This window comes from Cyprinodon tularosa, unplaced genomic scaffold (genome assembly GCF_016077235.1).
Source record: "Cyprinodon tularosa strain WSP-4 unplaced genomic scaffold, ASM1607723v1 ctg186, whole genome shotgun sequence".
NCBI lineage: Eukaryota > Metazoa > Chordata > Actinopteri > Cyprinodontiformes > Cyprinodontidae > Cyprinodon > Cyprinodon tularosa.
The window spans coordinates 1313564-1331035 of record NW_024038652.1 but is presented as its reverse complement, the minus strand read 5'-3'; the positions used below and the strand labels follow the sequence as shown (position 1 = coordinate 1331035).

The 17472-nt window shown below is 39.9% G+C and overlaps 1 protein-coding gene across 1 annotated transcript in view; it reads left to right on the top strand.

The window, feature by feature from the left end:
* The window catches only part of LOC119781940 (leucine-rich repeat-containing protein 49), a 70056-nt gene that overhangs the window by 31943 nt on the left and 20641 nt on the right, over positions 1 to 17472 (top strand). Inside the window, exons 9-12 of the mRNA XM_038282588.1 lie at positions 1949 to 2096; positions 5844 to 5927; positions 8478 to 8653; positions 9688 to 9783. Coding sequence (XP_038138516.1) covers positions 1949 to 2096; positions 5844 to 5927; positions 8478 to 8653; positions 9688 to 9783 — 504 coding nt within the window. The remainder of the gene's footprint in view (positions 1 to 1948; positions 2097 to 5843; positions 5928 to 8477; positions 8654 to 9687; positions 9784 to 17472) is intronic.

The window sequence follows — 17472 nt, the reverse complement described above, 5'->3', positions numbered from 1 at the left end:
AGCAACGGTTTACCATGGTTGAAATCAAGTTAAGGTCAAATTAATCAGGCTGAGAAGGAGTACAGTATGTGGTAGTCATAGGCAGTAGTCTGAGCCGCGGTAAAAGAGGCCGTCAATATGGCGGCAACCTAAACTGCTTACGTCATGACGACCAAGCCCTATTTTCCTTTGAATACTATAAAGCCAACTTCCAGTTCTGTGCTCTTCCCACAGCTTCTGCCATCTTTCCGTAACCTTTTGTTTAATAATAGATTAAATTTTTTCCCTACTGAATGGTATCAATATATCATCCTCGTCACGTCAACTCCCGCAGCGGAGGGAAAAAAAAGGTAGAGGCTGTCTGTGAGCCTGTGAGCCTGCGGTCAGGGCAGCATGTGAGCCTGCGAGCCTGCGCAAGGGGTTACAAATCGCGAAAATACACATACAAATCCTTCTACACATTTGTGCATCTCACGCGGCAGAAGAGTAGCAAAAATCACGTGTGTAAAGAGAGCCAACCGAAAAACCGCTTGACTTGTAACCAATGATTTGTCTGTATTTCTGGGTCTTGAAGCGAAAATACTTCAGACACAAGTGTCTCTGTGTGTGCTTACAGATTGATCTACACATTTGCAAGTCTCAGTACACATTTGCAGATCTGAATACAGATTTGTGGATTTTTTACACATTTGCAAAACGGATTACACACAAGTAGTTTTACACATTTGCAGATTGTTGTACAGACACACAAATCTCCTCACACATTTACAGATTTATTTACACATTTTCAAATCCCACTGCACACACACAAATCGAGATACAGACACACAACTCTCCACACACATTTGCAAATATTAAAGCTACCATTTTGGCCCCATACCTTTCTGCCTCGGGCGCCATAGACCTCCATTATTTGAATGTCAGCAGACAGCAAGAAGCCTCCCAGATCTCCAGATGCATTTGAGATATCAAAAAAGTACTCCAGAGTGTTGTTCAGCATGGGGGTGAGTAGAAAATGAAGGCTAATCATGTTTTGGGTGTACTATTCCTTTAAGGCGAGCGCGCACATCCAAGATATTATCCCATCTGACCTTTGAGTTCAACCACCGCAGCCTGCCTGCGTTCAATCGCACCCAGAATGCGGCTCATCTCCCGATCATGCTCATTCACAGCCTTTGTGAGTGCATCAACTGGCAGCGGTTGAGGGGCTGATCAATGCCCAAATTGCCGCCGACATCTGCTGTAATTGTAGACACATCAGGTATCCCCCAAATCCAAACAGGAGAAATCAGAGTATCATAGAACCAAATATCCATACATGTTCAGTATCCTCCACTGTCAACATTGTGAAACACACCATCCTCCAAGCCTTCCAGGAGTCCATGGTGTATCCCACAAAGTATCTCCCGGCAGGACAGGAAGGGGCCCCTTTTCCCTGTCTTCCAGTTGAGAAAATTTGATCAATTGAATTGAGAGACCAGCTGACTAGATCTATTTTTTGAGTTTGGGTGGTATGAAGAGAGAGGTCAGAAAAGACAAGACAAAGCAAAGCATGGACAGATCAGGGAGGAGCAGGAGCAGCAGAAAAATGCGACCGCCTCCTCAAAGAGTCAGTACAGAAAAAAAACAGATGAAATCTAAATAAGTTTTACAAACAATTAAAAAAAAAAACAGAATCAAATTCCATTTTCCCCCAACTTTTCATGAAGTAAATAGGAGGAAAGGTCATTATTTAACCTACCTCAGACTGCATGCAGGGTACATTGGTTTTATAATATTGTCATGTCTCTGCTTCTCTAGATCTAAACATGCTCCTTTATGATATGAAGACTGTGAAGGATGTAGTTCTCTTTCACTTCAATGTTAATTACAGGATGCAGCTCTATTATTTAGGCATAATCTAAGGCTCAGTGGTTGAAGTAATGACAGATTGCATCTAAGAGCTGAATATTTTCTTCTTTCTGTCTAGTTTTGATCAGCTAGCCTGCCTTGGAGAGTCTCACTCCCTTTCTGAGCTCACCCTGGATGGGAATCCTGTAGCCCTGGAGACATGGTACAAGCACGCCGTCCTGCGCTGTGTGCTTCACCTGAGACAGCTGGACATGAAGCGCATCACAGTAAGAGTCACCGTAGATTTTTAAGGCCTTTATGGTTTAATGGAACAAAGAGGAGACTGGGGCTTGAGATGCACATTAAACTCAAAGTATTTCACCAAACATGCTGCTGGTTTATGAACCTATACGAAGGAAAAAAGTGGGAATTCTTATATTGATACTTTTCTTGCCTAACGTTGAAGTTTTGTGAGTCTATATTTGTCCGCCTTCCAGGGATCCAAAGTAAGTTTTTAGTTCAGCATTTAATTGAAGTATATTGGCTTTTATATTGGAGCTATTACATTTATGCATATGGGCATTTTCAAACAAATTCTAGCAATAAAAAAAAGACTTGAAGACCTAAAATTTTTTCTCTTACTAAGGATGAAACAGCCCCTCATATTGTAGCTTACCTTGAATGTTGCAAACTAAATAAATAAGATTTTGATTTCAATAAAAAAAAAGAAAACACATAAATACAAATCCTTTGTATTTTTGCCCCATGGCAGAGACGTGTTAAGCAGTGTAGTGTTAGTATGCATTTAGAAGCTGTCAAGGAGGGAGCACCCAGGTCTGAGCTTGTACCTGAAAGGAATCTGACAGTACCACACACCTTGCCCTCAAAACATCATTTTGATACAGTGAAAAAAATACTTTAAACCCTTTTTTCAGATTTCACAAGTCTAGAGTTACTAAGATTTGCCAGTTTTATGATTTCTGTGGTTTATAAAATGTCTTCAGCGTCCTGCTGAGTCAGTTTCTTTTTTCCAGCAATTAAAGGCACACTATGCAACATTTTTCAGTTAATTAATGTGTTCCATAACGTTTTGGATGATTAAATGAGTCATTTCAGGTTGAACAAAGGTATTCTCGGCCGCCCTGGTGGTCTGTGGGGGAAATACCGCACTTGCAATTGCAGGAGCACCGACCCGCACCCACAGGCTCAGAAGTCTCGCGAGAGTCGGTCTTGCTTTACGGCGAGAACTGCTACACGCCCCCAGTTAAAAGCATGCTCGTTGCTAGCACAGTGGCGATCTTTGTGCAGTTATGCTACGTTCACACCGGATGCAGCAAAAGCAGCAAAATCGCGTCTGCTGCTTCATTTTTGCTGCTTGTACCAGTTAGTTCTGACGCGCGGCTGAAGCAGCTTTGCTGCTCTGGCTGCGCAAAAGTGTGTCTGACACACGTTGGGCGGAGCTTCTCTATCCTTTCTCTGCCTTGCAGCTATATTTGCTGTGATCAGTGGGAATAAAGTAGTTTTAATATGTTTTTAAGTGAGAAAATCCACCTGAAAACGTAATCAGTGCCGTCAGTTCATTCAGATTATCATCCTGCCTTACAATATTTTTTCTGTCGGAGCCGCTCAGACCCCCACATACCAGCGGTGCGCCGACAGTAGGAACCCCTTCATCAGCAGCCTCTGGCCGGGTCGCCTCCTCGCGGTTCACCGCAGCAGCTGGTAGGTGTTTTTCATCTAAATAATCCAAACTGCATATTCTGCCGGCAGATTTCTGCATTTTAAGTTAATTTAGGCGTCAATAAACTGTTTCAGAGGAGTGATCATAGCCTCTGATCATCAGCGCTGTGTCTCTCTCCCTGCCAGCTCCCAGATCAGCTTCTCTGATTGGTTGACGCAGCGCGTCGAGCAGCAAAAATAAAATTTTTCCATCTCGCAGCAGCAGCGCGTTTGCGGCGCGTCAGATGCTTAGTCATTCGTTGCGTTCGCGTGTCTGCTAAGCTCAAAACAACCGCGCCTGGCTTGACGGAGAAACCAGGAGAACAGCTGTTCATATTTACGACAGTGCACTTTTACTTTCGCCCTCCGGGGGGAGCCTCGCTGGAAAATCAACACCGGTTGCATAGTGTACCTTTAAATCTTTTTATTGAAAATGATCTAAACTATCTTCCACCTGAACTGCTTTGGAAAAGCATTCCTCCTCTGCACTATGCTGTTACTAATCTGTCAGACGTAAGGCTAGCTGCTGGTAGAATAGATCATAGTTCTGATAAAAAAGACAATAATTTCAGTTCAGAAAAAGGGGAAAGTGAAGTTTAAGCATATTGTGTGCTTTATTTGTGAAGTTATAATAAAATATTAACCTTAGCATTAAATGTACGGTTGTGCTCATAGGTTTACATACCCTGGCGGAATTTTTTTCAGAGAATATAAATGAAAAAAAAAACACCAAAACTGTTTTTCACTCATGATTAGTGGTTTTATGAAGCCATTTATTGTCAAACAACAGTTTTTACCTCTTTCAAATCATAATGAGATCAGAAACTACCCAGACGTTCTTGATCAAAAGATTCCATACCCCAGCTGATAGATCATTGTCATGCTGGAACATCCAAATACATCCCATGCGTAGCTTCTGGGATGATGAATGAAATTTGCCTCCAGGATTTTCCGGTAATGTCCTACATTGATCCTGGCATCAACTTTACCAAGTCTTCTGTGCCTTTGTAGTTCCTGCATCCCAAAAACCTCAGTGGTCCAACACCATGTTTGACAGTAGGATTGGTGAATCTTTCACCATAGGCCATGTTGGCCTCATGCTCTTGGCCTCATTGATCCAATTGAGTTTTGGTCCAGAAACGTTGAGGCTTGTCTTTGTGCTCTCATTAGTTAAGAGGGCACTTTGTGGTATTTGTGTAATAAATGCTTTCTTCTGGTGACTCATCCATGCAGCACCTTCACTTTAAGTTATTTTTGAATTTTTCTTTGCCTTCAAAACAATTTTCCCGACCTTTAAACACACCCTGATCATGGTGTGGATGGTTACCTTCTGGTAGCCATTCAGACTTGTTTGTGTTTATTAGTGTTATTATTAATGTGTTTTATTAGAAAAATACAATTAGTATACTTTTCTTTCAGTTTAAAAAAGGCACCCTTTCTTGTGTTCGTTTGACATAAAATCCCAATAAAAACTATTGTTGTTAATGTGGTTCACATTTAAAGAAAATGTGAAAAATTTCAAGTATTATTAATAATTTCATAAAACACCGTATTTGTTTTTTACTTTCATAAACCACCCAAATATACAGTTTATAACTGCGCGGGATTCATATTTGTTCTCATCCAGGAGGAGCAAAGCCTGTATAGTCAATGACGAGATGCAGTCATTGAATCTTTTTAAACAATCTGTCTGCCTGATCTGATTGAATGGACTCATTAAAGGGCTTTGAGATGACATGCGCTGTCAATTGATGCTATCTTGATAAACTGAATTAAAATTAAGTTGAGTATCGGAAGATGCCTTCTAAGGTTTCCGCTTTTTTAGATCTTTCTAAAAAAGAAAACTACTGAAAAAAAACTTATGTTTTTGAAAAGAGAATTAAAGAAATTAATTTGCACTTAATTTAAGTGAAACGTTGTAATCATTTCCTCTGTCTCAGTGGATCAAACTCTGTTGTGCAATCGGAAGCTCGTCTCTGACTGCTTGTCTTTTAAAGCTGAATATCCCCTCGCTCTCAGCCAGCACGCTCAGATTGTGTCGGAAGCATTGCATTCTGGGAGTTCTGTCTTTCCACAACAGCTGGGCTCAGTTTATCTGAAACTGGAAATCAGACAGATAATCCTGTGATGGAGTCGGCTGGTGTTAGGATCCCTCGTCTGCTTCTATAGTGCCTCCATCTCTGGTGCTGTGGAGAGTCTCTCAGACCCAGAATGTCTCTTTTGTGACCCCCCCACCCCACCCCAGGCTCTGTTGAATAATTCACAGCTCGTTATTAAAGGAGCGTCTCAGTGATTGCACCAGCTTTCTTTTTCAGGACGAGGATCGGCGCATGGCAGGTGTATTGACACGAAAAGAGGAAGAAAAGAAGAAGGAGAGTCAAAAGCAGACCATTCATAAGGTACCAGTTATTTCTACTTTTATCTGGTTTTAAATATCTGTCTGAACTGTGCAAGCTCACATGCAGTATATATATGTAAAACAACGCTATTACTATCTCAGGTTGCAGAAAATAATAAATGACAAGTGACCAGTTTTTGTTTTGCTTGTTTTTGGTGTAATATTTAATATTTGAAAAACGTTTTTTTTTGTTTTTTCTTTATAAACAAGAACATCTTAGGGCATATATGACAAGACACTGGCAGAGTGGTGGCTGTTTGGGGCACTATATGTGATCTCTGAAGAGAGATCTCTGAGATTTCTGAACAATTGTCTTAGTTTTGAAGGGACTGATCCTTTCAACCAACCCACTAAACCACCCAACCATCTTTACTTTTGACTAAAAAGTAATTTTCCTTTAAAATAAGGTCTTAACTTTCCAAACTTAGCAGCAGCAGCAGCAGCAGCTGGAAGGTTTGTGTCATACTTAGTTGTTCAGTAAAGAATCTCAGGGTTATTTTCTGCAGGACTGTCTTGCACTAGTGCAAAGTGTTCTTAAGTTGTGAATTTTGCTGCATTATTTTTGCAAGCAAAGAAGATGTTTTGTACGGTAAATGGAAATTTAAATAAATACATGTTGTAAATTGAGATTTGAAAAGTTCACTCTAGAAATAAAACATACAAAAATTTTGTGAGTAACTTTGCTCTTTTCTCAGATTTGGTTTTTTCTATTTTTTTTATTAATTTTTTTAAAATTAATTTTTAAAGATTTAATTTTCTCTACTTTTTTCCCCCCATTTTTTCCCCCAGATATATTTCTATAAATTACATTTAAATTATGGTTTACAGACTCTCTTCACTTCTGCTCAGATGTTTTCCTCTTTAGCAAGTAGAGATTTCTATTGGTCAGCTTGGATGTTAGCAGAAACATTTGTTTTCATTCAAGAGTGAACATTTGTATTCAGTGAAGATATTATGATCTGTGTCACATAAGAAAATCTGAGAAAACAGCAAACCTTTTCTGAAAATGTCCTTTTTTTAATTCAAATTTCCATCGACAAAATGTGCTCTTTGTTTGCAACCGTAATGGAACAAAACTGGCTTCACATGTGCTGTTCTTTGTGGGTGTAGAGAAATCAGTGTACGAACAAAACTATTCTATCCACATTATTTAGCCTTTAGCTAGCTGTTATGGTGAGACAGTGTGATACGAGGGGCAGTAGGGCAGAAGGAAAGGAATCATGAAGACAGCACAGGGGATCGGTTTATGCTGCAGGACGTATGGCTGCAGATCCCACCCACCTGGGCAAAGTGCTGTTTGTCCCACTTCCATAAGGAAATGATTCAGGAACTCTGCATCCAACCACATTGACTCAGGAACAGCTTCTCTCCTAAAGCTAAATGACAATAAAGTCTATCTAAGTCTAAGTCTAAAGCTGTAAAGGAATTTGTCCTCTAGCAGGCAGACGCTAAACATCCCCCAAGGAAAAATCCAAGAAGCAGCCCATTTCATAAACTGTTTCAGCACCAGCTGCAATTTATATAAATATTACTGCAGATGCCATATTTCATGTATAAAGTATGTTCTTATTTTACATCAAGTATTCTTTAAGGATGCTTGCTATTCATCTCTTTGTCATTATTTGTCGTTCTTAGCTTATGCCTTTGCATTATATGTGCAATTATGTCCCAGAAGGATGTAAATATGGAGACAGAAAGACAAAAAAGACTCCTGTTTATTGAGTAATTTGCCGTTTTTGAACCTTTTTAAAGATGAATGTCAAGTTTAAGGTAATACCAAAGCATCTCAGTCCAAAGACCGATGCGAGATCGGTTTTCTGCTCCCACTTGTCAGCAGTCTTTAAGTGTCTATCCTCAGGTGGTATATTATCTTAATTATAAATATTGCTTATATTTTCAGAAATCTTTTGGTTTTTTCCAAATGTGACTAAACTTTATTTTTTATGGCATTTGAATCTCTAGAGATAGTTTGTATAATGTTGAAAAGCGGCGCTCCAGGAAAAGGCTTCTTTCTCAGGCTTGATTTCATGATCTGTTTCGGTGAGTTTTATCAATCATCTCTTCATCTGTGAATGTGCCGCTGACAGCATTCAGTCAGAATGTCCCCCCTGGCCGCATTAAATTAAAAACAAAATAATAATGGCTGCTGGTTATCAGTATGTTTGTTTATCAAGCCTCAGCGCTTTTAGGGAAACTCATCTGAACTTTCCTAAAATATGGTCAATAAATTTTGTTCAGATGAGCTTAAATATTCAGTCTTCTGGCATTTTTCCTTCCAAGAGATAATGTGTGTGTCAATGAATCTGAGCTTTCCAAAGCTGATAGATTTGCATATTCTTTCTCTCTAGATTTAGTGTATAGCAGATTCAAAGACATATAAACTAAAAATGAGCTCTGATTCTGCAGACAAGAACTAAATGATTGTACTTTATTCTGCAGAATGAGCTAAATGTAACACCAGACTATAAACAACTGAACCTTCTTTGCCTTCTGTTTAGTGTGCTTGAGTAGTCAAACCTCCTGTGTTTGTATATTTGATCTAATTATCAAGGAGAAGCGGCGTCTAGCGATCCGTAATGCAGCCCAGCAGTGGGAGGGCGTCAAGGCCTGCTTGGAGCCGCCTCCAACAAACGGCTCCAAGGAGGAAGCTAGTCCAGAGAACAGCCCCACTCACAGCCCCGCACAGACCAATGGCCTTGGACAGGAGACTTCTCCAGAGGAACCAAGGTGGATACAGCTTCTTTTTTTTTTTTTTTCTGTTAGGGAGGGCTGATATTTTACCCATTGTTTTTGCATAATAGTAGATTTGTGGGGAGCTTTGGAAATTATTTTATAACCAAGCCTGCTTCAACCTTCTGCTCAGATTCATCCGTACCCCTTTCTTTTGTTGCTCTATCTGAGACCATAGCAACACAACTGTATTTAAACAAAGATTAGGATCAGTAGTGAAGGTGACTGAAGGTGTCAGCTTGTATTTAGGGCCATCAAAGTAAAGAGAGCATGCACACAAACAGCACTACATTTTTAAGTTTGACTTGTAAGAAACATTTTTGGGATGCACTGCGCAAACATTTGAAAAGAAGTTCAAAACTCTTGAATAATTGCTACGATGTATATCTTAGTGGTTCTATTGTATACATTTATTTTCTAATTGTTATGATATATACTTTAGATAGTGGTTCCAGTTAAACCTAAATAAATCTCCCTAAAGAATAGGTTGTTTATAGCTTTTTTATCACGATATAGTTTAGCTGATTTTTTTTTGTTGGGGGGGGGGCTTAAGACATAGCTTGTCACAGAAATTAATTAAATAAGCCAATGAGATAAGGTTACAAGTAAAGGAAGGCAGTACACTCTACTGCTCTACTGCATGTAATTGCCATGACACACAAGGATATAACTGTTGGTACACCTCGTTAAGTTAAAGAAAAACCCACAATGGGTACAGAAACTTAATTCTGACTGATAAGAAAAACATTTTTTTTTTTAATTAACAAATGAAAACCAGACGTTCCTTTTCAAAAATACTTCAACCGAATATATACAAAAATCAACTCATGAAATAGGCCTGAAAAAAAAAAGATGGCACCCCCAGGGACGACTGGAAATACTGTGATCAAAGGGAGACATTTTATTTTCAAATGAAAGATACCAGTAATTCTGTGGAACTGTGAGATGAGAACATATTTCAAGGTTTCTTAAAACAAGGATTCATATAAATAGTGTTTTCATGTTTGATGATTTGTGCCTGTTTTTAACAGACGTGTAAGTCCAGGTTCAGGACCAGAACGTCCATCGGGGATAACAGAGAACAGGCTCCGCACCAACAGCCGTCCTAACAGCCCTCGAGATCCAAAGTAAGACAAAACGGCTTTCATGTTTTATCGCACCTCCAATTTCACACTACAGCACCGTTCACAGGTCCATTCAAATCTACTCATAAGACATTTAATCTGATTCGTTTTTTAGTACATTATTAGTACCAGTAATGGCTGATTTTAACAGCTGAGTTAGCAATAATCTAATATCTACAACAGCTGGTGTGTCCAACCCACTGTAAACTGTTTTGAGGAAACACAGTGATCCTGTTAGTTACCTGTTCAGGGCTGAAAGACCCTGGTTAGTCAGACACTTGGTGAAACGGATAGCAGATGTCTGTTGAAATGTTTAAAACAAGTTTTCTCCTGGGCTGAGATGAAAGCGAGGGCTGTCTGCATGAAGATTATTATATATTTCAGGTGATTGCTGCTCCTTTGCTGCTTCCCTAGTTTGGAGTCTAATGTCATTTCAGTGACATTGCTTAGCAGGTGGAGGTTCAGTAAAAAAGCAGAACCCACATCCCTCAGTCCAGTACGCTCTGATGATTTACAGGAACTACAGCTTTAGCATGACTGTTTGAAAACATAATTTTATTAAAGTCGTTGGGAAGTCACATTTAAATGTTAAATCATTCTGGCTTAAACATGTATATACACTCACCGGCCACTTTATTAGGTACACCTGTCCAACTGCTCGTTAACACTTAATTTCTAAGCAGCCAATCACATGGCGGCAACTCAGTGCATTTAGGCATGTAGACATGGTCAAGACAATCTCCTGCAGTTCAAAGCGAGCATCAGTATGGGGAAGAAAGGTGATTTGAGTGACTTTGAACGTGGCATGATTGTTGGTGCCAGAAGGGCTGGTCTGAGTATTTCAGAAACTGCTGATCTACTGGGATTTTCACGCACAACCATCTCTAGGGTTTACAGAGAATGGTCCGAAAAAGAAAAAACATCTAGTGAGCGGCAGTTCTGTGGGCGGAAATGCCTTGTTGATGCCAGAGGTCAGAGGAGAATGGCCAGACTGGTTCGAGCTGATAGAAGGGCAACAGTGACTCAAATAACCACCCGTTACAACCAAGGTGGGCAGAAGAGCATCTCTGAACGCACAGTACGTCGAACTTTGAGGCAGATGGGCTACAGCAGCAGAAGACCACACCGGGTGCCACTCCTTTCAGCTAAGAACAGGAAACTGAGGCTACAATTTGCACAAGCTCATGGAAATTGGACAATAGAAGATTGGAAAAACGTTGCCTGGTCTGATGAGTCTCGATTTCTGCTGCGACATTCGGATGGTAGGGTCAGAATTTGGCGTCTACAACATGAAAGCATGGATCCATCCTGTCTTGCATCAACGGTTCAGGCTGGTGGTGGTGGTGTCATGGTGTGGGGAATATTTTCTTGGCACTCTTTGGGCCCCTTGGTACCAATTGAGCATCGTTGCAACGCCACAGCCTACCTGAGTATTGTTGCTGACCATGTCCATCCCTTTATGACCACAATGTACCCAACTTCTGATGGCTACTTTCAGCAGGATAATGCGCCATGTCATAAAGCTGGAATCATCTCAGACTGGTTTCTTGAACATGACAATGAGTTCACTGTACTCAAATGGCCTCCACAGTCACCAGATCTCAATCCAATAGAGCATCTTTGGGATGTGGTGGAACGGGAGATTCGCATCATGGATGTGCAGCCGACAAATCTGCGGCAACTGTGTGATGCCATCATGTCAATATGGACCAAACTCCCTGAGGAATGCTTCCAGCACCTTGTTGAATCTATGCCACCAAGAATTGAGGCAGTTCTGAAGGCAAAAGGGGGTCCAACCCGTTACTAGCATGGGGTACCTAATAAAGTTGCCGGTGAGTGTAAATGTATTCTTTATCAGACGATATTGTACCAAAATTTAGAAAATTTCTATTTAAAAAAAAATCCTGCCTGTGGGTTTTTTGTTGTCATCTTATGCAGGCCAGTTGGTTGTATGTCAGCTTGAACACCTAAATTCGGCCAATATATCAACAGTCATCTGTCAAACACATTTTTTCAGTCATAGCATCTTGATTCATGTGTCGCAGCTAATATACGCAACGGTTGAAACCAGAATCCTTTCCTTTCCCATTGAGTTGCGTCCCAGTGTTCACGGGGATGGACGTCTGTGTCTTCGGCAGGCGTAGAGCTAACAGAACTGGCAGCGTTGCGAGGCAAGGGCTCAAACATGTACGGCTGGAAGCCTTCTACACCAAACCAAGCTTCTGCCGCCCTGGCGTCCTCTTCCACAACAGCTTCGTCCCCGCTTTCCTCCTCTAAATAAAAATGTATGATGGAGGAGACTCATCCACGACCTCCGACACAAAACTCTGCTCCTCTTGCATGTTTCCGCTGTCCATAGCGTTCCTTGACAGTGACTTGCACTGAGTTGCTAACTGGTTAGTAAGATGCTTCCGACAAACCGGCCACAACCAAACATGCTTGCGAACCTTCCGCCACCACAATCCCTCCCCCTTGATAGTCAACCAATCACATTCACTTTTTTCACTCGTGTAAAGTGGGGCACCACTCGATAGAATTCGACAATGCAGCGGTCGGAACAGCTGCTTCCCTATGACTTTAAAATCTAGCTTCAGGTGAAACTCAGAGGGTCAAAGTTTTATTTTCTTTAACCACTGTTGATTTGGTGTAATTCCTACTGAGTGTGGCCACCGCAGATTGTGAATAATTTCCTCCATATTTGTACCATCCTCCCCCACTAAGGGCATATATACTGTAGGTGATAAACAGCTCCCTCTATACAGATGTGTGAGTCATGGTAATTAGTTGATGCCAGGTTGCATTCTGCATCCAATCCTTGGAGAACTGAATTTCTAAGAAATGACTGATTTTGATAGTTCCTAGTAAGATAGTTACCTCAGAATGAATCTATAACTCTCATTGTTGGAATCACCACTTATAGATAAATCATTTGCTCTACAACATATTTTTTACTCTACATGATCCATTTCTTCATATTGTGTCTTGATGAAAGTTTTATTTTTCTATTACCTGTTCAAATGTACCCTAAATAAAAAAAAGACAATTATATTTTCCATTCCATCTAAAAGCAGTTTTAAAGTTACTTTTGGTTTGCATTTTGTTTCTTACAAGCAGAAAGTTAAACACATTTGACTGAGATTCAAAGTTATAGACTTTTCTATTAAATATCTAGAGTGTGGCGGGTGTGTGTACCCTGACTCCTTTTAAAACCTCTTATCACTGAAGTTATAGCTGATTGCCTTTTGGGTAATCCTTTTTACCCATTCTTTTTTAGCAAAATAACTCAAGATAAGGCTTTACTGACAATAGAAAAATTGTTTCTTTTGCTGGTTCAGTCCATAACAAAAGCAAACTTTATTTTCGTTTGTTGCGGTTTGTGTCCTTTTTGCAAGTGGAATGTAACTCACAGCAAGGCCAACCGTGTGATGACCTGTCTGCCTATGGGTCGGAAACGAAAATTGCAGGACAGGCCCAGAAATGGAGGGAAACTGCTTTGAGTCCTAAGCTTATATGCAGCTCCTCTGTTTAGCATATTTATGCTGTTATCAGAGCTGCAAAACCATCGTGATTGTAGACAACAAGAGCTGTTGTCTAAATTCACGCCTTTTCTCCAATATCCTGTCTGTTCTGGTCACATAAATGATTGCACTCGCTTCTTCACACTGGAAAGAACAGCTGGGAGGGATTTACATCAAATTTTACCAAAACAAGTTGTGGAAAGTTTGGAACAAACAAGGAATAACTCTGAACCTAAAGGAGTCTGGCTCCCTTTCTAAAACATCTTACACTGGAAAGCAGCTTCTCAGTTCTCAGTGCAAACTTTAGGCTGAGGGAGATCCCCCCTTGTTGACAGTAGCGTTGCTAAGCAACAGACAGCATAACAGGTATGATTTTCATACTCTGGCCTTTTCTCAATTCACAAGAATGCGAGTATTGACTCATGTGCTTGCCAAGTATGTTCTTGAGAAGAACAGAGGAAAGTATGGACTTGGGGAGAACGGGAGCACGCAGCATAAATATGGGTCAATTGGAACAGAAGCGTACTCCTGATGTCACCACATGCTTGGCTCGTCTGAAGCTGCATTTCATCTCCTATTATTAATAGTCTCTAGATAGTAATAAATTCTGACTGTTTTCATTTAGTGGGGGAATAATAATAATGAGCACAGTGAGATAAACACAAAACAAATCAAATCAAACTTTTTGCCAAATAAACCAAAAAAATTACCATCAGAGCCAGCGGTGCTTTACACACGGCTATGCTGAGAGAGTGCTGCTGCAGACGGGCACGGTTAGACTCAGAGGTCCGCTGGTTGCCGTGGTCCTCTCACCATCGAAGCTTTTTCTTAAATTATGCACTAAATCAGTAAATGGGCCATATAGTGACGCCTAAAAGTATAGTCTTGCCTTGATCCTTTGATCTTAAAACGTACTTTTATAGAACGACGGCAACAGAAAAGAGATTTTTTAACTTAATACCTGGAAGTTGCTGCTGCCGCAGTGCATGCTGGGAAAGCTGTCACTCTCAGAACAGACAAGTCTGCTTTGATGCATGCTGGGTATATAGGGAAGGGCAAGAACAACATCCGGGGACTTTGTCTGTTCTCGGCCTGCTGTTCTTGTGAATTGGAACAGTACTAGGGCTGAGGTTGATGATGTTTCAAGAGTACACAAGCACATGAGAACGCACAAGTACACATATTGAGAAACGGCCAATGTTTCCTGATACTGTGGCTTGCTAAGTTCAAAGGAACGTATGCTTTCTGTATTTGGGTAAGACTGAAGTTGGTTTGTACTCGTACCTAAGTGAACTGCAGTAGAGTCTGTTTGGAAGTGAATACAGTCCGTTTTTTTAGCCTTATCCAGAGTTTGTCTTTGTTTACTGCTTTAGAAATGGTACGGACGAAGCAGGGGGAAGAACTCTGGGGACTTAAGAGGACCAAATGTTTCAATGCAGAATATCAGTGAAGATTAATGTATTTCTTTTTTTTAATTATTATTATTCCAAATTATGTTTGAAGTTAAACTCTGGCTGGGCCATGCTAACACATCAGTATGTTTAGATCTAAGCTTTTCTGTTGTAACTTCAGGTTTAGCTGTTATAGTCATCTTGGAAGGTGAACCAAAAATCTTGAGTATATCTGAGCCTCCAGTGTGTTTTTCAGCTGATTGTAATTATTTAGGTACCTTAATCCTCCCATTAACTCTGGCCAGCTTGATTTTTTTTTGTTAAAGAAAACCATCCCCACAGCATGATGTTGTCACCATCAAGTTTTTATGGCAAAAAAAACAACCCAAAAAGGTACTTCTTGTGGGTTTTCTCTTCCTGCACATCAATTAAGGCCCTAATTCTGGTTGTGTTCCAGCTGATTACTAATAGAGAATTAAATATGGCATTTTCTCACCTAAGCTTTGGATCTGCAGCATAAGTTGACATTGATCTGATGGCTTCTTCTCTACCCTTGTCAAAAGTCTCAGTTTAGGTGGGCAGCCATACTTTCATAGATTTGCATTTTTTCCTTCTCATTAGATCATAGGATAATAACCCAAACAGAGCTCTGTGAAAAAGTTTGCTCCAGAAATATTGCCTTCAAACTTAACACAACTTTAAACATCTATGCAGCTTGCTCCCTGACCTGTGCAATTTGTTCCTTGATACTTTTTATGCATTAATATGCTCTACAAATGTAACCAAATGTGATTATGTTTTTGCAAGATGAAGAAATATCCTTTTCTTTTTCTTTGTATTGCATGCTTATTTCCAAGTTAAATACCTGCCTGTGTTAGAAAAAAAAATAGTTTTCAGGTTGTTGTGGTTCTGTATGAGCAAAAATGTAGTTTTGCCTGAGAGCAAATTAGAAGCATCAATTAACTTAACATCCATGTTTTTGGACTGTGGGAAGAAGCTGGAGTACCCAGAGAGAACCTGGTAGAACTTCAAACAGACTGACTCTAGGTCAGGAATAGAAACAAGGACCTTCTACCTGCAAGCCCACCATGTTATAAACTTAGTCACTCTGCTTCCTTTGCTCAGATGCTTTACTATTGATTTACTCAAAGATTAATTTAGAAAAAAACGAGATTTCTTGATAAAGGGATCCACAGCTAGTTAAATATATTGGCCTTTAATATTCTTTCATTTTTCTGAACACAGTCATTATTAATTCAAAATGTTATACCCCTTGCTAGATGATGTGGTTAGGTCTCAATTGACTCGATCCTAGAGTAAACCCAGGGGTGCAAACATTAACATGTTTGACTGGTGCAAATGTAGGCAATTTTACACCGTGTCACCTTCTTAAAGTTTTCTTGAGTGGTTTTACATGAGATATCTGTTGGAACAAACAAATGTGATCATCTTCTGATCTGCTGTTTACTATATTAGCTAGAGCTAACACCATTAGCAAAAGGTATCATGAAATCGAAATCTATTTAGAAGATTAATAAACGACTGTTTAAAATTACATTGAAGCATCTTTCAGTCGTTGTACAACATTGTCCTAATATATCTGAGAAAATTCTTTGAACATTTACCCAGAATGCACTGCAGCAAAAAACAACATGGCAACATCTGTGTGACGAAGGCTGTGTCCGAACATCCACCCTAACCCCTATATAGAACAAAATATTGCGGCTAAGCCTTTTTAGATGAGTGTCTGAACGTTTATTGGATGAAAAAGTAGTGGACTCGAAATTTCCCACAATGCACTTTGAAAAGTAATGATCATCTATGGTCACTAGCCGAGCAGATATTTTCCAGAATGCTTTATGAAAGCTCTCCTCATAAAGCATCATGAGATTTGTTGTTGCGGCGATAAAGAGTAAAGAACGTACAGGCACCGTGCAGGGAGGCAGAGTTACGTGACCAACAGGGAAATGAAAGGTTCTGATCATCTGTTTGAACAGTCAGTTAACTGAGTTCATTATAATGGCCACTATATACTCCCTGCTCTATATAGTGATGGAGGGGTTACGTTTTTTTTGTGTGACTATTTTATAGCATACAACTTTCACAATGCATAATTGTCTGAATGCACTGAATGCACATCTCTGAAAACATTAGTCCTACTTTTCATTATAAAGCTATTTTTCTCAAAATTTTCCTTTAATTTTTTAAAGCTTGACAATCTGTCCCCCATTTCACCTTTTATAAGGAGCTAAGGAATTTCTCCCTCTTTATTTAGCTGTCATAATGTAACTAATGAAATTAACTTTAAAATCCTCAGCAGTGTGTATGCAAACTGCTCTCTGCTCTCACATTCAGACATGATTTCTGTAATTTGTTTAAATGGATTTGATGGTGTTTGATTGAAAGGAATTCTCTTTTATGTAGAAAGAAAACACATGATATCATATCTGCTGGATGTTAGCTACCAGAATGAGACTGGAGTCTATTCTGACGCCACTCTGAGCCTGATGGTGTTATCAAACTATTATTTATGGGAGTGCAGTTTGCCAAAGCATGACTCTGATGCAGGGTTGTGTCTTTTTTATTTTTCCAAAAGCTTAAGGCTGCAGACAGCTGGGATATGTCAAGCACATTAGTAGAGGCAGGAAGGTGAGGAAAAAGGTTTATTCTTTATTGAAGGGTGAAAACTTAAAACAACACAAGGTGTGAGAACACTTCATAATATATTCTCTCTACTTATTTTCATATATAATGAACGTATGGAATGCTAATTGTAGTGGCAT